At 44.0% G+C, this 23152-nt stretch overlaps 3 protein-coding genes across 5 annotated transcripts; 1 reads left to right on the forward strand and 2 right to left on the reverse strand.

The window, feature by feature from the left end:
- The first annotated feature begins 1567 nt into the window (after nt 1-1567).
- Nucleotides 1568-10375, forward strand: LOC109879363 (protein FAM171B). Its single transcript, XM_031824064.1, has 8 exons — nt 1568-2009; nt 3358-3591; nt 4595-4687; nt 4838-4996; nt 5441-5611; nt 6051-6167; nt 6347-6470; nt 6757-10375. The coding sequence occupies exons 1-8, from the start codon at nt 1799-1801 to the stop codon at nt 8090-8092; spliced, it is 2445 nt and encodes an 814-aa protein (XP_031679924.1). The 5' UTR covers nt 1568-1798; the 3' UTR covers nt 8093-10375.
- Nucleotides 10376-10379: 4 nt separating this feature from the next.
- Nucleotides 10380-17746, reverse strand: LOC116374143 (P2Y purinoceptor 8). The gene is made up of 3 exons (XM_031824073.1): nt 17528-17746; nt 11625-11962; nt 10380-11396 (listed from the first exon to the last, which is right to left on the reverse strand). The coding sequence occupies exons 2-3, from the start codon at nt 11868-11870 to the stop codon at nt 10593-10595; spliced, it is 1050 nt and encodes a 349-aa protein (XP_031679933.1). The 5' UTR covers nt 11871-11962; nt 17528-17746; the 3' UTR covers nt 10380-10592.
- Nucleotides 17747-18627: 881 nt separating this feature from the next.
- LOC109890498 (chromosome alignment-maintaining phosphoprotein 1-like) lies at nt 18628-21760 on the reverse strand. Of its 3 annotated transcripts, none has more exons than XM_031824068.1 (2): nt 21230-21760; nt 18628-20612 (listed from the first exon to the last, which is right to left on the reverse strand). In XM_031824068.1, the coding sequence occupies exons 1-2, from the start codon at nt 21268-21270 to the stop codon at nt 19409-19411; spliced, it is 1245 nt and encodes a 414-aa protein (XP_031679928.1). In that variant the 5' UTR covers nt 21271-21760; the 3' UTR covers nt 18628-19408. The 3 variants fall into 3 exon arrangements, with proteins under 3 accessions (XP_031679928.1, XP_020338014.2, XP_020338015.2); XM_020482425.2 differs by lacking the exon at nt 21230-21760 and adding an exon at nt 21071-21198; XM_020482426.2 differs by lacking the exon at nt 21230-21760 and adding an exon at nt 21007-21189.
- Between the last annotated feature and the right edge of the window lie 1392 nt (nt 21761-23152).

The raw sequence follows: 23152 nt of genomic DNA on the forward strand, positions 1-23152 counted from the left end.
ATATCTGAAAAAAATGTATTTCATTTAATATGTCCCATTCAAAGCAATTTGCAACTGGGAGAGAGGGACATTAAAAACATGAATCACTGAGCCATTTGGAGAAGCTATTCATTTAACCCATAATAGTTGTTTAACTGCCATCCTCTTCACTGATTAGGCTACTGTTGTGGACGGACTTGACACTGCCTGGTTCTGTCGCAAATGGCACACTGTTGGCACCCTATTCCCTATATAGTGCACTACATATGGGACCCTATGTGCCCTATGTGCCCTGGTCAAAAGTAGTGCACTATATAGGGACCTGGGTGCCATTTGGGACACAATCCCTCAATCAGAAAAGGAAGGCAGCACACTGGGAGAGATTCTAAAAGGAGAAGAGACTTTTGTGGATGTTCATCCAGTCTTCCCTCTAGTGGGCTGTCTCCTTAAGATGGAAAGTGGCCTAGCAGTTAAGAGTGCTGGGCCAATAACTGAAAAGTCGCTGATTCGAACCCCCGAGGCGACTAGGCGAGAAATCTATCGATGTGCCCTTGAGCAAGGCACTTAAACCTAATTGCTCCTGTAATTCGTTCTGGATAAGATGGGCTGCTAAATGACAACAATAACAAAGCAAAACACAGAATATTAGAATATACTTTTTTAAATCTTAACTGGTTCCATATATGAGGAGAGGGTGAAATTGGCCATAGTTCTGACACTGATTGAGATGGTATCACCTTTTCTAGGCCTACTAGTTGCACAGAGCTTATGTCTTCCATTCAAAGATTCCACAGCCATATAGACTACCAATAGAAATATCCATTTTTGAAAAAGAAAAGATTCTGATGCGGCTTTTTCTCGTTGAGCTTGACCCTGCTCTCTTGTGAAGATAGATATGGAACTCAAATTCAACCATCTTGCTTGCCTCAGTGTTGGGAAACGATACAATGTCGCCACTTAGTGGTCAATTCTTCAACTGTTACCAGGCTAAACCAAGACAGGTAAATACAGGTTATCTTTCTAGAATTGTGGTGCTTCAAATAAAATATTAACGGCCCCTTTCGATTTCCCCCACAGATATGAACACATTTTTTTCTTAGACTCAGTTCTGAGAAAAGGCATCAGAAAATGAAAGACCTAGGCTATTTTTGTTATTTAACTAGGCAAGTCAGTTAAGAACAAATGCTTATTTATAATGATGGCCTACACCGGCCAAACCCTTAGACCGCCGCGTCACTCGGGAGCCCCTACTCAATTGTTTAGGGATATGTTTTTCCTCATAAAATAACTTTGTATACAATGTAGGTTAGGCTATATCTTCAAATAATATTGTTTAAAAGTAATGTTGCAGTCATGGAAAGTCATTCCATGAGCAATAGAGACATTACATATACATATTCTGCTATTTCCATGTGAAAATCTATTTGCTCTATTTAAATTGTTCAGCTCGTTGGGCACAATTACATTGTGCACATCTGACAGAGTGTGTCTTTAATTGGCATCAATGTATAACATGTGTAGGCTACCATCTTTTTGTTTATGTACAAAAATATATTTCCGATAGAGGGCATTGTAGAGTTTTATCTATGATGTAACAGCACCATATCCCGTCTCTGTTGTTGTACGCCCCGAAAACACAGCATCAGCACCAGCGCGTCAACACCACCAGCCTGCCTGCTTTCTGTGCATACTTAGGTTACCTGCCTCCGTTCCACCATGAGGTTTCCATGACAAAGAAAGCGGCGAGACTAGGCCTCCATTCCTCCTTCTCTGTCTCATTTCGCGCAGTTATGTCTTTGGTTCGCGGCTCCCTCTCGCCATGCCTGCGGACCGCCTGTACCTGCTTTTCTCGCTGGTTGTGATCTCCTGCGGGGATGGTGTCGTGAGGGCGGCGCCGGAGGGTGGTGTCCTCGGCGGCCTAATCACGCTGCTGGCCGCCGAGGACAATGCCATCGCCACTGTCCCAAACGGATCCATCACCGGCCAGACGGCCCTTTCTCAGGTTCAGACTCCGTCTGCCCTAACACCAGGTACAGGAGATGTTTGCGGTATATTTGGGTTGGGCTGCGGGTTTGAGGGCCTGTCCAGCATGTTAAAATGGTGGGGAGGAAATGTTCAGTGTGGAGAGAATAAAACATTGGGCATGATAACGGAACTGATAATAATTTCTCATTGATAATATCATATAGGACGATATAGGATGACGATATTAACCTATATGATATTTTGTGTATTTATCTCACTCAACATAGGCTACAACAATAATGCATACAGAAGCCTCGCAGAAATACAATGATGTTTTAAAACAATGTACACAACGATTGAACGGTTATCAGTAAACCTATGCACACCGGTTTTACCAACTTTGTCTTCACCTATTGTAGAGTATCCTACGCATTCAATATAAAGTATTTTACTAAGATTTATGACTTTCACTGCAATCTAAGTCTGTCCCCTCGACAGATTCCCCGGGCAGCTAATCAGATTTAGTGTTATGATTTCATTTGAAGGTTTTCGAGATTAGGGGATTATCAGTATGGCCAGTGTGAAACTGTGCCTGTAATGATCAGGGTTTTAATCCTTTAGTACAGCACACTCACACCATATCTTTTCCACCATTGCCTTGCTTCAGAAATCCTTTATTTAATTGACTAAACCTCATCATATTAGTTATTATCACAAGTAACTATGATCAGATTAGATTAGTAAACAGATTGTAGTCTATAAATAGGCTACATTTGATCATTGTTGCTGATTTGTCGGGGCAGCCTTGTATGCTAAATAGGGCCTGGCCTATAGCATCAGTGTGTGTGTTGGTGGGGCAGGGGTGTGTGCTGTGCATATGAAGTGTGTGTGTGTGTGTGTGTGTGTGTGTGTGTGTGTGTGTGTGTGTTGTAGGGGAGGGAACGTCGTCTGACACCGCACAAGGCCTCTCACAGATGCTACAGCACTTTGATCTATTTTTCATTACCTCTCACAGATTCAGCTCTCATCACATTTTCATGTGCAGCTAAGGTTCCTGAGATAATTCATAGAGCTGCCATTGAATCTGAGGAGAGACTGTTTAAATGGGATCCCTGCATTCACAAAGCCACACACCGGCATACACCTTCAGATAAACCTTTGAAAACACCTTTAAATGCACCTCCTTGGTCTTTTAGTGTAGTCTTGTCTCTTTGTATGTGGCTTTGTAAATGATTTGTTCCACCACAAAGGCTGTGTTCTGCACTGGTACATTCTATGAACATACATTAGTGTTCTGCAATTCTAGTGTAGAAAATCAGCCATACAAACAAAGGTTTAATATTACTTTGTCATTGCAATACACAAACTGCCTCACTTCCTGTGTTTCACTTCCTGTTTCCTGTGTCTCCCCAGAGCCGCCCTTTGCCCTGAGGGTCCTGGTGAAGGATCAGGTGACTCGGCGGCGCCTGGGCGGGGCCCAGGTGGGGGTGTATGTCAACCACACCCTGAGTAGCCAGGCCCTGACTGGGGAGAAGGGAGAGGTGCTGCTCAGGGTCCCCTACAGCCTGGGACTCAGCCTCACCATTGTAGCTAGCATGGAGGGATATGTCCTCACCCCGTTGCCCTGGAGGACCACCAAGAGACCTAGTGAGTAGCACTGTGACAGTCTGGCCCCACCTGGAGGAGCCCCTGAGAAGCACCCAACCAGCTGACCTATGGGTGTCGGGTGTGGCTAAATTCTAGAGTTTAAACTGGGATAGTTCACCCAAACTACTAAATGATATAGCTGTTTGTTTCCTTTCCTTTAAAGCATTGATTTGACACAATGAGTAAAATAAGGTGTTCGCCTACTGTGTCACATAGCACATTAGCATCAGTGTTTGTTTTTGTTTTTGCTTTGGAGCAAAGCACAATTTAATGCCGTACACTGCATTAATTGTATTGATTTCTTACTCTCAGAAGCAGGATGCCCTCACAATGTATAGAACGTGTAGCCAGCGAGTCTGAGGCAAGCGTAATGCCATGTCATATCTAGTGTCAGCTAATTGCAGCTGTATTGAATAAGATGTTAAGGGGACTCTGACCACCATTTAGACATGCTGTATTTAGTAAGAGGAGACTGCTGCTCTTAGGGCTGCTCTCTCCTCTCTCTCTCTCTCTCTCTCTCTCTCTCTCTCTCTCTTCTCTCTCTCTCTCTCTCTCTCTCTCTCTCTCTCTCTCTCTCTCTCTCTCTCTCTCTCTCTCTCTCTCTCTCTCTCTCTCTCTCTCTCTCTCTCTCTCTCTCTCTCTCTCTCTCTCTCTCTCTCTCGAATAAGGCAGAGCAAAGGAGAGAGAGAACAGAGAAAGATAAAGAGAGAGAGAACAGAGCAAGATAAAGAGAGAGGGGGCAAAGAAAGAACTGAGAGAGAGGTGACTGGTGGTACAAGCTATGCTCAGTGTCATCAAAAGCCGTCATCAAAAGCCACTTCACTTCTCTCTAGTCTTACACGCAGGACCATAAAAAGCCCTTCTCAATGTCGCCATCTACTGGTGTCTTTGTAGAAGTACAGGAACATGACGCTACAAAGGGACCCTTTTGAAGGTACATCTCAATAGTGTCTAGTGAGTTCCTGACTGGAATGTCACCTGACCTGACCTCATGTGTATACAGTATTCTCCTCAGTGACCTTATCGCTGCTCCCTCAAAACCAAGGCAACATCTGGCTGTTTGACGACTCCGTGCTCATCACTGGGAAGTTACCTGGTATGTGCACACATCTGGAAACTGTCACTTCAACATAACCCTAAATGTGATGCAACATCTTACTCTTTAAACAATTTTAGTCTACTGTGGCAGAAGTGCTTTGGTGGAGGGAATGAACTCCATCTGGTCTTTTTCTTCTTATTTCCACAGACATCTCCTACCAGCCCAGCGTTCAGTTCCCCAAGAGTCACCTGATGCTCTCTGACGGCAGTAACACCTCCACAGTGATGGCCTACCTGACCGTGCCACAGCGCCACCTAGGCAAGGACTGTGTCAACTGCACCCCAGGCATCATTCACAACAAGTCAGGTGGGCTCAGCAAATCGAATACATGGAGTGCAGTGCACCAACTAATGGTAATGTGAGGTGGTATTGATACATGAATGTAAGCATTGAACACTTCCAAGATTGAGGAATACTTCAAGATTCTGAGCTGAAGTAGCCCTGTTCATTTGCTGAAAACTATTCCTCTTTAATGTTGTAGTGTTTGTAGAGCCTGCATATTTTTAAATGTTGGACATGTTGTAATTCTCTCCCGTGTGTTTGTATGTCACAGGAGGTTGGTGGCATCTTAATTGGGGAGGACGGGCTCGTGGTAATGGCTGGAGCGGAATTAGTGGAATGGTATCAAATACATCAAACACATGGTTTCCATGGTTTCCATGTGTTTGATGCCATTCCATTTGCTCCCTTCCAGCCATTATTATGAGCCGTCCTCCCCTCAGCAGCCTCCACTGTTGTATGTGTGTTCAGTGTTCAGGAGTGTTGAGTTGCGGGCGATGGCAGCGGTCAGCACTCTGCTGTACTCTGGTGGTCAGGAGGTCCAGGTGAAAGGCCCCATCCAGATCTCCCTGCCCCTGGCACACACCACCAACCTGAGGCCCTCGGACACCCTCCCTGCCTGGGACTTCAACACCAAGACAGGTGGGGAATATAGCTACTAGAGACGTTTGTGGTCATACGCACGTCCTTAAAAACATACAGCAGGAGCAGGAGAATACTTGTAAAGAACAGGAAGGCCTGGACACTGTTTATGCTCCCAATTCTCACCTCTTTATTGACAATGTTTCGATCCAAACCGGCTCTTCGTCTGGTCAAAACGAAGATGAAGATCCGGTTTGGATCGAAACGTTGTCAATAAAGAGGTGAGAATTGGGAGCATAAACAGTGTCCAGGCCTTCCTGTTCTTAATGATTATAGCTATTAGTGCAACAGAAGGACTAGGACTGGAACTACCTTAGTAACTTGTAACTTTGTTTACAAAATACTTCCTGTGTTCACTTACTTTGTGGAACTGGAAGTATCTGCCTGTGTCTTCCAAGTTTTACTTCATACATTTTCCTCACAATGTTTTGTCTTCCAGGTGCTTGGGAGAACCAGGGTTTGGGGATAGTGAAGATGGTTGGAGATCATCTGGTCTGGACCTACATTGCTTCTCACCTGGGTTACTGGATCGCTGCACCACTACCCTCCTCCAACGGTATAACTATTGTAACGGTCCAAAAGGAAGTTTTCGTGAATTGAATGTTACAAATGAACTAAATTATGGAGTCTCACTCTCAGTATTGTCTTCAAACATGGCTTACTATCCTGGAGAACATATTGACCACCATCAACATAATATAATCAACTCATCTCTGTCTGTCTGTACCTGTCTAGGTTATATGGGCCATGCCAGCTCAATTGAATTCCTCTCCTACCACACCTACCTGCTCGTAGGAATACTGGGTGGGACTCTGGTTATAGTCTTGGGGTTTCTGGCTGTGCTGCTGTGTCAATGTGGGTAAGATACCAACCTAATTAACTAACGTTACTGATTGTGTGTCAACTGCAGCTGGAAATATCACAGTTGGGGGTGTGGGGGGCAAAGGGGGTTGTACAAAATGTTTTCAGTAAGTTATACAATTTAAAACATTTGAATGGCCAGGATTGTTCTACAAATTATTGACACAAATGCTGATTATATGAAGTTAAACATACACATAACAAAGATCCCCCAAAAGACCCACTGTGTATTGATTACCTTCTCTGCTTCTCAATCAACCTACTGTGTTGACTGTCATCTGCAGAGGTTCAGGTTCCTCTCGTGGGCCGAGGAGGAGAGCACGGTTCTCGAAGAGGTCCGCTCTGAAGAAGGACCAGACCACCTCCACCCACATGGAGGAGGGCCATGCCATGATGTCCTTCCACCCCGGAGACAGAGCCCACGGCCTGGCCTCGCGCAGCGTCCAGTGTGACCCCTCCACCCCCAGGCACAACAAAGCCAACTACAACATCTATGTGGAAGACCCCGGGCGTGGGTCCGCCCTCCTGTATGAAAATGTGGGGAGCGGGGCCAAGGGACCCCCGACATCACACCACTACATCAACAGTGAGGAGGTGGCCAGGCTGAGGGAGAGGTCCAGCGAGGAGCAGAACAGAGCTCACCTGGGTGGAGGTGCTCAGCTGCTCCACCTTTACAACCAGCCTGTGGCCATCCTCCAGGCCCCGGAGCGCTTCAGCAGCCAAGGTGGGGAGCAGCAAGGATCAGGCTGCAAGTCGGCCACCTTCCCCCGTAACGGAGGAGCCTATGACACCCACTCCCACTCTGAGCAGGGCGGTCATGACAGCTACACCCAGACCCTCCCTAAGAACCCCCACCATGCCCAGGGAGCCAACCCCCAGCAGGGCGGCCAGGACCAGCCCCAGGCCCTGGAGACCACTCTCCAAGGCCCAGCCTCTAATCCTGGGGCGTGGGGCCGTTACAGCAGCCTCCCGGAGTCCTCCGTTTCCGTCCCCGGTACTCTGAACGAGGCGGCTGGAATGAGGGCCTTCAGCAGTGGGATGGGGGGCCCCAGTGAACTCCAGGGGATATCAGAGCGTACACTCCTGGAGCTGACCCGAGGCAAGGCCTCGTCGCCTCACCCCAGGGCCTGGTTCGTCTCCCTGGATGGGAAACCAGCCGCCTCGGTCCGCCACTCCATCATAGAGCTCCAGGGACGCCACCCACGGCCCCCCAGCAGCAACGACACCAGCCTGGACTCTGGCGTGGACATGAATGAGCCCCAGCAGAGTGTGAGGGAGGCGGAGCGAGAGAGGCCTTCCATCCGTGGCTCGTTCCCCCACCACAGCAGAGGGCGCTACAGCGAGGAGCAGGACCTGAGCAGCAGCGAGAGCGGCACCACCGCCACCTGCACCCCTGAAGACCCCTACCTGAGGAACATTCTGGACGGGAGCAGCGGGGCCATTCCCAATATCCCGGAGGAGCGGGACGGAATGGACACGTCCAGTGCACAGGAGGACAGTGAGTCGAGGGGGACACCGCCCCCACGCAGGCTGAGGAAGGTGAGGGAGAAGGGGAGGGCCGAGAAGAGAAGCGCCAGGCACCATCTCAGAGAAGAGAGGCCTCTGGTCAAACGGAGCTAAGGCACTGCTCACCAGAGATGGACTGGGATGGGACTTATTTCATTACCAGTCAATTCTGGAAGTGTATTGACATTATTGGCATTCAGTAGTTAATGGGCATGTTTCATGTCCAGTTGCATGGTCAGTGCTTTTTCCTGAATTGGCTGTGATGGTTACAGAAATGTTGAATCTGTCAAGAAGGGATTGAGTTTATTGTTGATTGTTTTCCTATAGGGGTCGTATGTTGACGGACGGCTGAGACAACGTATGGCGATGTTAAAGCGTTTTCTGTGGTTTGATGGATGTGTATGCTCCAGTCCTTCTAAAAGGAATAGTTAGATAGATGCTAGTGGACACAGCAGTAGTATGGCTTCAGATCGTCTCATTCCTGGCATCTGCGTCAAAGAAGATGTGTTCTTTACACTGCCTGCGATGAGGAGTTAGAGATACTGTATAGCGAGATAATGAAGGGTAATTAGAGAGGATAGAGGGCTGTATTGGGCTGAGCCGATGAGATCTGGCAGCAGAGACGGACAGTGATACAGTCCTCCTGTACAGAACACTGACACTTACCCACCGTGATTGCCTGCCTTTAAAGGAAATCGATATTAACACCATTGCCTGCTCTGCTCACAGTGTTTAAGACTGGCTGTACCCAGCCATCTGTCTATGGCTCTGTTTATAAACTAGACACTGATTCACAGCTGTCCCTTTTAGAGGTCTTCTTTACACCTCTATTAAGGGGGAAATACCATTATTTCTTTGAGAATGCATGAAAGGTATAAAGTCAAATGTTGAGTATGAAAAGAGGAAAGTGTGTGTATTTGACTTGTAGTGTGAAGACAATGGAAAGGATGTCTCTTCTTAGGGACATTAAGTCTGAGGGATACTAATCCAGTCATGTGTTACTTTAACGTATTCTTCTTCAAATAGTTACTGTTGATGTTCAATGATTCCTGTTCCACGAGCAGATCTTACACAACACATCGCTGTCCTTACATACAGATGGAGTATTGGGAGGTGGTCAGTTTAAGCTTTCATGGTTCAGTCTAAAAAGCACAGAACACTTTCATTTGCCTGTTTGTGATGCATTGGAGCACAATTGGGAACGATACACGTAATATAATTTGATTGGTTAGAACCCACTGCAATGAGAACGTAATATAATTTGATTGGTTAGAACCCACTGCAATGAGAACGTAATATAATTTGATTGGTTAGAACCCACTGCAATGAGAACGTAATATAATTTGATTGGTTAGAACCCACTGCAATGAGAACGTAATAAGCGTAACATAAAACACTCAAATGTTTTTTTTGTTTTTTTTGTTGTAAAAAGTGAGGTGTTATTTCAAATGAACACAAACTATATTGCTGTGATGGACTGATACATTTGGTGAAGCACACAATCTCCTCCTGAAAATGATCTGACCAGCGATATCAGTCGTCCTGCTGCTAAATTTGAAACAACATTCATATTTTGCCCATTTTTAGTCTTCCTCGTGGTGTGACATCACACACGCCAGTCCTTCAGTGTGTATGAGGATAAATACTGTACATGAATAGCTTTATTTGGTATGTACATACTCAAGCATATGATCTAGTATGTGTGATCGTGTATTTTTATGTATGTATGCATACATCGTCCTATCCTTTCTCCACAACTGTGAAGAAAAATGTTCCGAGAGAATGAGAATGCTTCTCCGAGTGAAGAAAGATGTTTTTTTGAGCCATCATCACTATTCATAAACCCAAGCTTTAGTGTATGTGCTTTACTTCGGAGGTTTGTTACATTATTGTATGTTAGCTTTGGTGCGATGAATAGGTTCAAATGTGATCCGGGGTGTAAAAAGCTTGACGACGTAGCAACTTGTACCTTCTAAATGTAGCAGCGCAAGTTATACACCTGACGAATGCAGCGATGATTTATGAAGCTTAAAATGATTGAATGCTGAACATGTTGTTGTTGTTGTTGTCGCCACTGATGAAGGTTATGAAAAACAAGATGTTTCAACCGTTGGAGAATTGTATAAAGTATAGTATGTAATAATATTTCTCAGAGATAAAACAGACCCCACTGGCCCATCCTTTTCAAAGTGGCCTTCACTGAATGTATTTCCTTGTATTTATTTCATTGTAATGTAGTGTATTTCTACTGTCCGTATTCATTTAACATTAACTGGCATTCAGGCTTTTGAAACGGGCATTTCTTGTGTTGATTACGTCAGTATATTACAGTAGTGTGATTAGTCTGCCTTTTTGTGCACTTATCAATGCCTAAGTAATAAACTCACTTGATACCAAGATGATGCATGTCTAAGATTTATTCAATAATAAATGTCAACGGAATGAAGGCAGAATAACTATAAAAATTAGCATTGACAACAATTGCATAAACTGCTTTATAATGAAGACCACACAGGGTCTGTCCATAAAATAACAAAATAGAGTTTGGGTCTTTTGCTTTGGCATCTGCATACTGAGTCCATTCCAGCATGACTATCTAGTGATCAACTACGGCCTAGTAGTGGTCCTTAGATTCCCTAGGCTCCCTAGTCAAGGACACCAGCTCAGAGGTCCCAAGCTCCTCCCCCTCTCCCAGTGGGACACACCGCCCCAGCAGCCTCCTCAGAGCCAGACGGAACTCCCTCGACGCAAAGTAGTACACAAACGGGTCAAAGCAGCAGTTGAGGCTGTTGATGCTCAGCGCTAGTTTATAGTATCTGTACAGGCTCTTGCCCTGGGTGTGGAAGACTACATGCAGGCCATGAAGGGTGATGGTTGGTAGGTAACACACCACAAAGCACAGGGTTGCCAAGGCGACTGTGGTCTGAGCCCGTCGCCTTGACAACACTTCCATCTTACCATTACTGCCTTCAGCTGCCGTCGGCAACGACCTGTGCAGGCCTCTGGCCACGGCAACGTAACAGCTGACCAGGACGACTAAAGGCAACACGTAGAACATCAGCAGAACAACTAGGAAGTAGAGATAGGCTACTGATTGGTGAATGAACAGTTTACGTGGAAGCACGTCGAAGCAGGTTGTGATGTTTAGCTCGACGACCCGGAGGGTGAGGTCACGGAGGAGCAAGGGTGTCTGAGTAATCAGAACAAATGCCCAGATGAGGACGCAGGTGATGGTGGCTCTCCGGGCGGTGCGCCAGTGTTTGGTGCGTAGCGGGCGTACGACACCGCAGTAGCGCTCGAGTGCGATGGCACAGGTGGTGAGGACGGAGCAATGCATGTTGCAGTTGAGGGCTGTGGTGGTGAGGCCACAGAGAGCAGCGCCCCACGGCCAGTCATTACCCCACAGGTGGTACAACACCTGAGAGAGAGAGAGAGAGAGAGAGAGAGAGAGAGAGAGAGAGAGAGAGAGAGATGGGCTTAGTGGTCATCACTAAGAAAGGAAAAGTTTATTTGGAAACTTTGTGACATGTGACAGCAATAACAGTGCAGATTAGTTGTAACCGGTGCCAGAGTGTCAGAGACAACCTTGTACTTGGCACTTACAGCATGACTGCGCTGTGTTTTACCTGTAGTGGCAGTGACTCACCTGTAGGGGCAGGAAGGCGCTGTAGAGCAGGTCTGCCAGTGACAGGTTGATGGCAAACACAGACGTGGGAGTGTGGTGTTTGTAATGGACATTCAGCAGTGCTACCAGAGAGAGCAGGTTGCAGGGCGTACTGCACACAAACACAGACAGGTAAATAACAGGCACAGCCACGGTCATCACAGGACTGACCAGCATCTCCAGGGTGGCATTGTTGACCCCTCTGGCCACCTCTACTGAGATGTTCATTGTGACTGACCACAACAGTAACTTGACCACAGCAACAGGGGGAGTTGACCAGGCTGACCGCTCCTGTTACTTAGGTTGGTGTACAAGCATCACTGGGAATGATAAGGGAAGAAAAGAGAGTGTTATATATTTCATTTGAATACACCAAAACCACACTATGTTAGAGGAAGTGAAAGATATTGGTTAGGCAATGAGAGAGTAGTGTTGTTGAATGCAGAAACAGTGTGATGCCAATTCATCCATGTGAAACACGAACAATGTTTTCCCCTCACACTATACTAACGTTACACTAGTTTCACTATTCACACTGTGACTACAACTGGAGAAAGCCCCTGATGTTCCCTTAAGGGGTGAAGTTATTGTAATGCTCACATGGGTCTTTCCATCATGCCTATTTCACATCTGTGTATGTGGAAATACAAATTGGAACAGGAAATGTACTGTCATAAACAGCTTGAGGTGAAGTTAGTTACTTTTTCCTATTGACATATTATTTGTATTTGACATGTATTCTACATGCTATTGACCTATTTCTCTAGTACAGAGTTTCCAAAACTCGGTCCAGGGCGCCGTGTAGTTTTTGCACTACACAGCTGATTCAAATAATCAAAGCTTGATGATTAATGGGGCGGCAGGGTAGCCTAGTGGTTAGAGCGTTGGACTAGTAACCGGAAGGTTGCAAGTTCAAACCCCCGAGCTGACAAGGTACAAATCTGTCGTTCTGCCCCTGAACAGGCAGTTAACCCACTGTTCCTAGGCCGTCATTGAAAATAAGAATTTGTTCTTAACTGACTTGCCTAGTTAAATAAAGGTAAAATAAAAATAAAAAAATAGGTTATTTGAATCAGCCGTGTAGTGCTAGGCAAAAAAATAAATGTGCACCCAGGGGTCCAGGAACAAGTTTGGGAAACCCTGATCGAGTACAGGGGCTCTCCAACCCTCGAAGGGTTTTCACTCCAACCCCATTTGTAACTAAACTGATTTAGTTTATCAACTAGCTAATTATTATAATCAGGTGGGGTGAAAACCTACAATACGGTAGCTCTCCAGGAACAGGGTTGGGGTGAAAACCTACAATACGGTAGCTCTCCAGGAACAGGGTTGGAGTGAAAACCTACAAGACGGTAGCTCTCCGGGAACAGGGTTGGAGTGAAAACCTACAATACGGTAGCTCTCCAGTAACAGGGTTGGACTAAAAACCTACAGGACGGTAGCTCTACAGAAACCTGGTGGGAGAGAAAACCAACAGGATGGTAGCTCTCCAGTAACAGGGTTGGAGAGACCAGATCTACAGTACCGGTCAAAGGTTTGGACACACCTACTCATTCAAGGGTTTTTCTTTATTTTTACTATTTTCTACATTGTAGAATAATAGTGAAGACATCAAAAATATGAAATAACAGATATGTAATCATGTAGTAACCAGAAAAGTGTGAAACAAATCAAAATATATTTTATATTTGTGATTCTTCAAAATAGCTACGCTTTGCACACTCTTGGCATTCTCTCAACCAGCTTCATGAAGTAGTCACCTGGAATGCATTTAAATGAACAGGTGTGCCTTGTTAAATGTTAATTTGTGGAATTACTTTCCTTCTTAATGCATTTGAGCCAATCAGTTGTGGTAGGGGTGTTATTCAGAAGATAGCCCTGTTTGGTAAAAGACCAAGTCCATATTATGGCAAGAACAGCTCAAATAAGCAAAGAGAAACAAAAGTCCATCATTACTTTAAGACATGGTCAGCCAATGCAGAACTTTGAAAGTTTCTTAAAAGTGCAGTCGCAAAAAAAACATCAAGCGCTATGATGAAACTGGCTCTCATGAGGACCGCCACAGGAAAGGAAGAGAATATGTTTATTGGAGTTAACTGCACCTCAGATTGCAGCCCAAATACAGTGCCTTGCGAAAGTATTCGGCCCCCTTGAACTTTGCAACCTTTTGCCACATTTCAACAAGTGGGACACAATCATGAAGTGGAACGACATTTATTGGATATTTCAAACTTTTTTAACAAATCAAAAACTGAAAAATTGGGCGTGCAAAATTATTCAGCCCCCTTAAGTTAATACTTTGTAGCGCCACCTTTTGCTGCGATTACAGCTGTAAGTCGCTTGGGGTATGTCTCTATCAGTTTTGCACATCGAGAGACTGAAATTTTTTCCCATTCCTCCTTGCAAAACAGCTTGAGCTCAGTGAGGTTGGATGGAGAGCATTTGTGAACAGCAGTTTTCAGTTCTTTCCACAGATTCTCGATTGGATTCAGGTCTGGACTTTGACTTGGCCATTCTAACACCTGGATATGTTTATTTTTGAACCATTCCATTGTAGATTTTGCTTTATGTTTTGGATCATTGTCTTGTTGGAAGACAAATCTCCGTCCCAGTCTCAGGTCTTTTGCAGACTCCATCAGGTTTTCTTCCAGAATGGTCCTGTATTTGGCTCCATCCATCTTCCCATCAATTTTAACCATCTTCCCTGTCCCTGCTGAAGAAAAGTAGGCCCAAACCATGATGCTGCCACCACCATGTTTGACAGTGGGGATGGTGTGTTCAGGGTGATGAGCTGTGTTGCTTTTACGCCAAACATAACGTTTTGCATTGTTGCCAAAAAGTTCAATTTTGGTTTCATCTGACCAGAGCACCTTCTTCCACATGTTTGGTGTGTCTCCCAGGTGGCTTGTGGCAAACTTTAAACGACACTTTTTATGGATATCTTTAAGAAATGGCTTTCTTCTTGCCACTCTTCCATAAAGGCCAGATTTGTGCAACATACGACTGATTGTTGTCCTATGGACAGAGTCTCCCACCTCAGCTGTAGATCTCTGCAGTTCATCCAGAGTGATCATGGGCCTCTTGGCTGCATCTCTGATCAGTCTTCTCCTTGTATGAGCTGAAAGTTTAGAGGGACGGCCAGGTCTTGGTAGATTTGCAGTGGTCTGATACTCCTTCCATTTCAATATTATCGCTTGCACAGTGCTCCTTGGGATGTTTAAAGCTTGGGAAATCTTTTTGTATCCAAATCCGGCTTTAAACTTCTTCACAACAGTATATCGGACCTGTCTGGTGTGTTCCTTGTTCTTCATGATGCTCTCTGCGCTTTTAACGGACCTTTGAGACTATCACAGTGCAGGTGCATTTATACAGAGACTTGATTACACACAGGTGGATTGTATTTATCATCATTAGTCATTTAGGTCAACATTGGATCATTCTGAGATCCTCACTGAACTTCTGGAGAGAGTTTGCTGCACTGAAAGTAAAGGGGCTGAATAATTTTGCACACCCAATTTTCAGTTTTTGATTTGTTAAAAAAGTTTTAAATATCCAATAAATGTCGTTCCACTTCATGATTGTGTCCCACTTGTTGTTGATTATTCACAAAAAAATACAGTTTTATATCTTTATGTTTGAAGCCTGAAATGTGGCAAAAGGTCGCAAAGTTCAAGGGGGCCGAATACTTTCGCAAGGCACTGTAAATGTAAATGAGTTCAAGTATCTAAATTTTAAAAAATTAAAAAATTGTTGTGATATGCACAGGGTGCAGTGTTTCGCTACACCTGCAAAAACATCTGCTAAACACGTGTATGCGTGTTTAGAGAGAGAATGCCAACAGTGTGCAAAGCTGTCATCGAGGCAAAGGGTGGCTACTTTTCTAAAATATAAAATCTATTTTTATTTGTTTAACACTTTTTTTGGTTACTAAATGATTCCATATGTGCTATTTCATAGTTTTGATGTCTTCACTATTATTCTACAATGTAGAAAATAGCACAAAAAATACAATTGAAATAAAACTTGAATGAGTAGTTGACTGGTACTGTAGTATTTAACTTTTTAGCACTTTTTTTACTGTCGAGGAAGCTTGCTGATAAGAATTTGCACCACTTACGCTGCACCCTGTGCATATGTCAACAAACAAAAAACGTTGTTTGATTTAGATAGTTTGAAATAGGTGTAGAGCTGTAAAGCAGCATTGTGAAGCTTATGAATTGTTATTTTTAAATCTCCCAGGCAATGCATGCGGTCATTGAGATGAAACCTCAATCTGATTTTCCACTCTGATTTCAATAGCTATGTTTCCATCCAATTGGCCACAGATTTTCATACTAGTATTCTCAAACCCGCATAAAGAAAATACGCGCATTTTCCCACCAGCGGGACTTCTTGGCGGATATAAATCAGTGCGTGATGACGTGAATGATCTAGCGTTTGTAATAGATCTTAAAACATGATACACTGTGTCAAATTTTTAAGGTATTTGCTGAGGCCTGCATATAGACAATATCACCATAATCCAGCACCGATTTTTTTTTTAAAGTGCATTGAACATGATCCTTTCTGCCGTTTGACAAATAAAAATAATCTTGATTTTTTTGTTGTTGTCCATAATAATCTTACCATGTAGGCTATACATGCGCTCTAGACAACAGCGCTATCTGCGCCCTGCTCGCTGTTGGATATTTTATTTAGATTTATATCACCTTTATTTAACCAGGTAGGCTAGTTGAGAACACCTTTATTTAACCAGGTAGGCAAGTTGAGAACACCTTTATTTAACCAGGTAGGCAAGTTGAGAACACCTTTATTTAACCAGGTAGGCAAGTTGAGAACACCTTTATTTAACCAGGTAGGCAAGTTGAGAACACCTTTATTTAACCAGGTAGGCTAGTTGAGAACACCTTTATTTAACCAGGTAGGCAAGTTGAGATCACCTTTATTTAACCAGGTAGGCTAGTTGAGAACACCTTTATTTAACCAGGTAGGCAAGTTGAGAACAAGTTCTCATTTACAACTGCGACCTGGCCAAGATAAAGCAAAGCAGTTCGACACATATAACAACACAGAGTTACACATGGAGTAAAACAAACATACAATCAATAATACTGTAGAAAAAATAAGTCTATATACAATGTGAGCAAATGAGGTGAGGTAAGGGAGGTAAAGGCAATAAATAGGCCATGGTGGCGAAGTAAATACAATATAGCAAGTAAAACACTGGAATGGTAGATTTGACAGTAGATGAGTGTGCAAAGTAGAAATAATGGGGTGCAAAGGAGCAAAATAAATAAATACAGTAGAGGAAGAGGTAGTTGTTTGGGCTATTTATAGATGGGCTATGTACAGGTGCAGTAATCTGTGAGCTGCTCTGACAGCTGGTGCTTAAAGCTAGTGAGGGAGATATGTGTTTCCAGTTTGAAAGATTTTTGTAGCGCATGTGCCTATACCAGAGTGGGCACACTCACTATATAATGCAAACAATTGTGTGAGAAACCCACCTGCAGAGTTAAAAATGTGATGGAAACCCATTTAACTTGTATTTTTTATTCGGTACATGGGAATTTAATTCAAATTGTATTTTTATGTGCACCACGTCATGACGCACAGCCTTTTTATTTGCAACAAGTCAATATGGTTTTATGAAAAAAAGAAGAAAAAACCCGTTGTTTTTTTAAATAAGCAAAAATATTATTTTTATGCGCATGAATTCGCATGAAAATCTGTCGCCAATCGGATGGAAAACTAGCTAGTGTCTGTGATTTAACAACTATAGAAATACAACTGTGACCAATAATAAAAAATAACACTTAAGCTAACATCTCCATTGAAGAACATTGATCTGTAAAATCTAAACTGATTCATTAATGTTGGTGACTTACCTTTATGCACATGTGATCCGCACTGTCAGTGCTGCTACATTCAAGTGGGTAATCAGCCATATCACACAGGAAATGTGGTAGAAATGATTTGTTCTGTGTCTTGCCCAATGACAATGATGTTGGTTCGCTATCACTCACCACTAAGGAACTGAACATGTGCTCGTAGTGTACCAGGGTGCATGCTGTTGACACGTGTGGTGAAAAGGCACTATCTGTGTCACTGCAAAGGAAAATACTGTAGCTGAACACAACAGTTGGTGGAGACAGAAAGGAAACCACCTACTGTACCGTTACTCCCTGTTCTTAAATGAAATACACATCTTACTACTATGCAAAAGTAGTGTCCTCTCATATCACCAATCTAGTACTGTTTAATACAAAATATATACTGAACAAAAATATATTTGCAACATGTAACAATTTCAAATATTTTACTGAGTTACAGTTCATATAAGATATTCAGTCAATTGAAATACATTCATTAGGCCCTATTCTATGGATTTCACATGACTGGGTAAGGGCGCAGCCATGGGTGGTCCTGGGAGGGCATATAGGCCCACCCACTTGGCAGCCAGGCCAACCCACTGGGGAGCCAAGCTCAAGCCAATCAGAATGAGTTTTTCCCCACAAAAGGGCTTAATTACAGACAGAAATACTCCTCAGCACCCACCACACACACCTTCAGACATCCCGCAAATGAAGATGTCGAATGTGAAGGTCCTGGGCTGGTGTGGTTACACGTGGTCTGCGGTTGTGAGGTCGGTTGGACATACTGCCAAATTCTCTAAAACGACATTGGAGGCAGCTTATGGTAGAGAAATTACCATTCCTTTCTCTGGAAAAAAGCTCTGGTGGATATTCCTGCAGTCAGCATGCTAATTGTACGCTCCATCAAAACTTGAGACATTTGTGGCATTGTGTTGTTTGACAGAACTTGCCTTTTATTGTCCCCAGCACAAGGTGCACCTGTGTAAAAATGCTGTTTAATCAGCTTCTTGATATGCCACACCTGTGAGGTGGATGGATAATCTTGGCAAAGGAGAAATAGTCACTAACAGGGATGTAAACAAATTTGTGCACAAAATCTGAGAGAAATAAACTTTTTGTGCATATGGAACATTTCTGAGATTTTTTATTTCAACACATGAAACCGAACACTGTACATGTGGCATTTGTTTTTGTTCAGTGTATGAAATAAAAGAATGGGTTGAGACGCTGCTGTAGCCTACTCACAACAAAAAGCCGTTGTTAGTTTAGGAAATCACAGTGGAGAGGTGTAAGGAACAGCCCAAAATCACACACACACCTGCAGCACAGGATGCAAACTGTTTGTTTCCCAGCTCCTGTGCTGCAGATGTGGGTGTGTGTCTCGACTTCTATGGCAGAAGAAGTCAGCTATATTGTACCTAAAATGTGTATTATTTTTATTGTATTGTTTTCCAAGATACAAACACATCCCAAGTAATAAAGATAATACAAAGGCAGGTAAAAAATACACAAAAAACATGTTTTGTCAGTTGATAGTTTCATTGTGTAGCATTATGAGTCATCAACTGCTGTCATGTACATATTACGGCTGTTTGCGAGTTCACAAAGTACATATTCTACATTTGAGTCCATCTGCTCCACAGACGTATATCAGGAAAAGTCAACAGAATGACAAAGTACATCATTCTTCATCACTGTGTGTACAGAGGAAGTAAATACATACTTCACTGAGAATCTACACCTCTGTGACAGTGGAATCTACAGTACCTAGGGTTACTAGCCTAGTAGATGCACAATGCAATGAGATTCTAGAACCTAGATAATGTAGGCCTGGCTGTAATGTCCCTTCTCCTGATTACCAAGGTAAAGTATGTGTTAGCAACCATTAACCAATCACTCTTCTCCATTGCTGCCCTCCCCCTCCTCCCCGCTTCGGGCATTGCAGCGGTTGCCATGGCGTTTTATTCCCCACACCACGTCAGAGCTGAAGGGGCAGAAGAGGCAGCGGTACATGCCCTGTCTGTGGTTGTGGTAGATATGGTTGAGTAGCGAATACTCTAGTATGAAGGCCTTGCTACACTCTTTACAGCAGTAAGGTTTGGGCACGTCGTGCTTGTAGCTCACGTGGTGGATGGCATGGCCCTTCATCTTGGAGCGCTTGCCGCACAGGCGACAGTTGTAGCGACCCCCCTGGCGCTGGATATATTTGGTCAGGAAGGCCTCTTCCTGCTTTTTGTGTTTGTCACTTTTTTTGTTGTTGTTGGTCTGTAGCTCCTCTTCCTCTTCATCATGATCCTCTTCCTCACTGCCTGCCGTAGAGCTTCTATTTCGTTTCATGGGGCTGCCGGCTGAGCGGGAGTCCTCTTCGTTATCCTCGCCTTCCTCCATCTCCTCTAGTCCTCTTTTCCTACCTCCCTCTTTCTTCGCTCCTCCTTTGTCCTCATCCTCCTCTTCTGCCTTGGGCTCACTGAGAGGATGACTACTGTCTTTTGACAGCACATCTACACTGATACCTTCCTGTTCTTCTCCCCCCTCCCCCCTACGCTCATCCCCTTCTCCCTCCTCACCCTGGCCCTTCCCAGAGAGGCAGTGGCAGGTGAGCAGGTGGTCGTAGAGGCGAGGGAACTCCCTGGCCGTGTGGAAACACACGCTGCAGTGGAACAGCCGTGCCGTGCGCTGGTAGAAGATGGCGTTGCCCAGGCGACCCACAGGCGTGTCATCCAGGCGGCTTGGATGGATCTTAGCGATGTGGATGAGGTAGCTGCAGTGGCTCTTACACTGGAGCAGACAGTGGGGACACTGGAGGTGCTGGTGATAGCTGTCCGACTCCCGGTCTCTGTCCCGCCCCTGGCCGCCAGAGGAGGAAGACTGCCTCTTGAGTTCCATAACAGCTCCCTGTGACTCTTTAATGCCCACAACGGCTTCTTTTGACTCTGACTCATTAATTTCCATCATGGCTGACATGGACTCCTTCACATCCATTGCGGCTGAAATTGACTCCTTAACGCCTATTGTGGCTTCCGTTGACTCCTCAAAACCCGCCATGGCTGTCTCTGACTCCTTAACCTCTATCATGGCTTCCATTGACTGGAGCTCACTGGACACAGAGGGGAGTGAAAAACTTGCCGTTTTAATGATTGATTATTGTTTATTTGAATAAGACTGAATGTATGTAATACAGAAGTACAATACATCAGTAATGACAACGTAATTTCACAGTTGTCCAAATGCATACAAATTTACAAGCTAGCATTGTAGCACATCTGTACATCAGGAAATCTATGTCACTAACAACGTTGAGTGTGCAGTTGTCAACATCTGACACTAGCTTAATCTAGATTCACATCCGACATTGTAGAGGCATAATTCCAACCATGTTCACAGAATGAAAGTATGCTAGTTCATTCCCAAATAGATTTAGCCGAACTCAAGCTAGTTTACTGTGTAAACAATAGCACATAGTTCGTTCGAAAATGTACATTTTAACTCACCTATCAATTCTCAAAAAGCCAATGAAACACACATTCCATATTTCTGTGACTAGATAGACTATACCTGATTGCTGTTCGTTTACATTTTGCGGAATAATTTGATGAAATAGCAAAAATCTGCTATAATGTAACAGTTTTTCCTCGGGAGCCTTTCCTTGGTTAATCAGAAGTGACGCTCAGCACGTTGACGTGACGTAGCCTCCATCATTAACTCTCTACTCACCGTTTCGGCTCCCTGCTGTTCTGGATAACAGAATAATCCATGCGTGGTCTATCCTGAACTTCTTGGTTTGGTCTGTGTTGCTTCTTCTCGTCCTTTTGGCTAACATAAGGTGAAGAAGTATCGGTTCTGCTCGGGCTATCGCTGGGATAAATCGTAGGAACCGCGTCATCCCACAACAATCTCTTTCTCAGTGTATTGAGTCGAAAACATTATTTGCTGAAATGAGCCTCGCATATCTGAGTGCAGTTCAATACGCCATTCTCGTGTAAGGAGGCGAATTCCACCAATTTTCGTAATACGATGTAGTCTTTTGGAAAATAGTGGAAACTGGTGGTTTGCAGCCAAGGAAAATGCTCCTTGTCGGCGCCTTGTCGGCGTTTTGTAAATAGAGTAAACTGGGGCAAGCACCAAAGCTGTGTTTGAAAACCCATGCTAACATACGGTGTACTACATACTTAATGAGTATATACTATTAGTTCATTTTAGCGTACTGTAAACAAACAGTATCCTTTCAATTGAGCGTAGTAGTTCTTCACCTGTCCACCGGAAGTTGATGATGTTGCGATGCAAATTACTTGTTAGACATTTTACGAATTCGGGTGTGTTCTTAAATTCAGGGCCAGAGTGCGCTTGTAAATTCAGAGTGTTGTCAGATTGTCCCTTTTGTAAATTCAGAGCGTTTTTTGCACTTGGAGCACACGCTAGATGCTCGGGCCAAAGAGTAGGGTTGATTTGAGCGTTCTGACCTTACAATGGAAACCAAGCTAACGTTGGCTAGCTTGCTAGCTACTTCCAGACACAAATGAGTACACTTTGACCATTTTAGGCCTTAGCAGACCTGGTTCGGCAGTGTTCATGTTATCCAGACTGTTGGTGACTGTAATAGGCTGGACACATGACATTTTTAACAATGCTTTTTTTTCTGATAACTAGTTCATCACATCCGTCATGGAGCCCAGTTTCATAGTTTTACTATATGTCCCAGCTGCTTGCCGTAGTTTTGAAGTAATCAGGAAAAAACAGGCCTTATTTTAGGGCATTTTTCACCCTGCCAGCTCCTATTAGTTCTATTGAGCACCAACTCGCCTTCCGAACATTCTAAGTCACAATGCCTGCTTTGCTATTGTTGGCAATGAGACATGTTGTTTGTAGTTAAAATGTAAACAACAACAAAATATTACTCATGGAACTCTGAGGTTGTCCCATTGTTTCCTATAGGGAAACATACAGTGGGGCAAAAAAGTATTTGGTCAGCAACCAATTATGCAAGTTCTCTCACTTAAAAAGATGAGAGGCCTGTAATGTTCATCATAGGTACACTTCAACTATGACAGACAAAATGAGAAGAAAAAAAATCACATTGTAGGATTTTTAATGAATTTATTTGCAAATTATGGTGAAAAATAACTATTTGGTCGGTAACAAAAGTTTCTCAATACTTTGTTATATACCCTTTGTTGGCAATGACAGAGGTCAAACGTTTTCTGTAAGTCTTCACAAGGTTTTCACACACTTGCTGGTATTTTGGCCCATTCCTCCATGCAGATCTCCTCTAGAGCAGTGATGTTGTTTTGGGCCTGTTGCTGGGCAACACGGACTTTCAACTCCCTCCAAAGATTTTCTAAGGGGTTGAGATCTGGAGACTGGCTAGGCCACTCCAGGACCTTGAAATGCTTCTTACGAAGCCACTCCTTCGTTGCCCGGGCGGTGTGTTTGGGATCATTGTCATGCTGAAAGACCCAGCCACGTTTCATCTTCAATGCCCTTGCTGATGGAAGGAGGTTTTCACTCAAAATCTCACGGTACATGGCCCCATTCATTCTTTCCTTTACACGGATCAGTCGTCCTGGTCCCTTTGCAGAAAAACAGCCCCAAAGCATGATGTTTCCACCCCCATGCTTCACAGTAGGTATGGTGTTCTTT

This window comes from Oncorhynchus kisutch, linkage group LG5 (assembly GCF_002021735.2).
Source record: "Oncorhynchus kisutch isolate 150728-3 linkage group LG5, Okis_V2, whole genome shotgun sequence".
In the NCBI taxonomy this organism is placed as follows: Eukaryota; Metazoa; Chordata; class Actinopteri; order Salmoniformes; family Salmonidae; genus Oncorhynchus; species Oncorhynchus kisutch.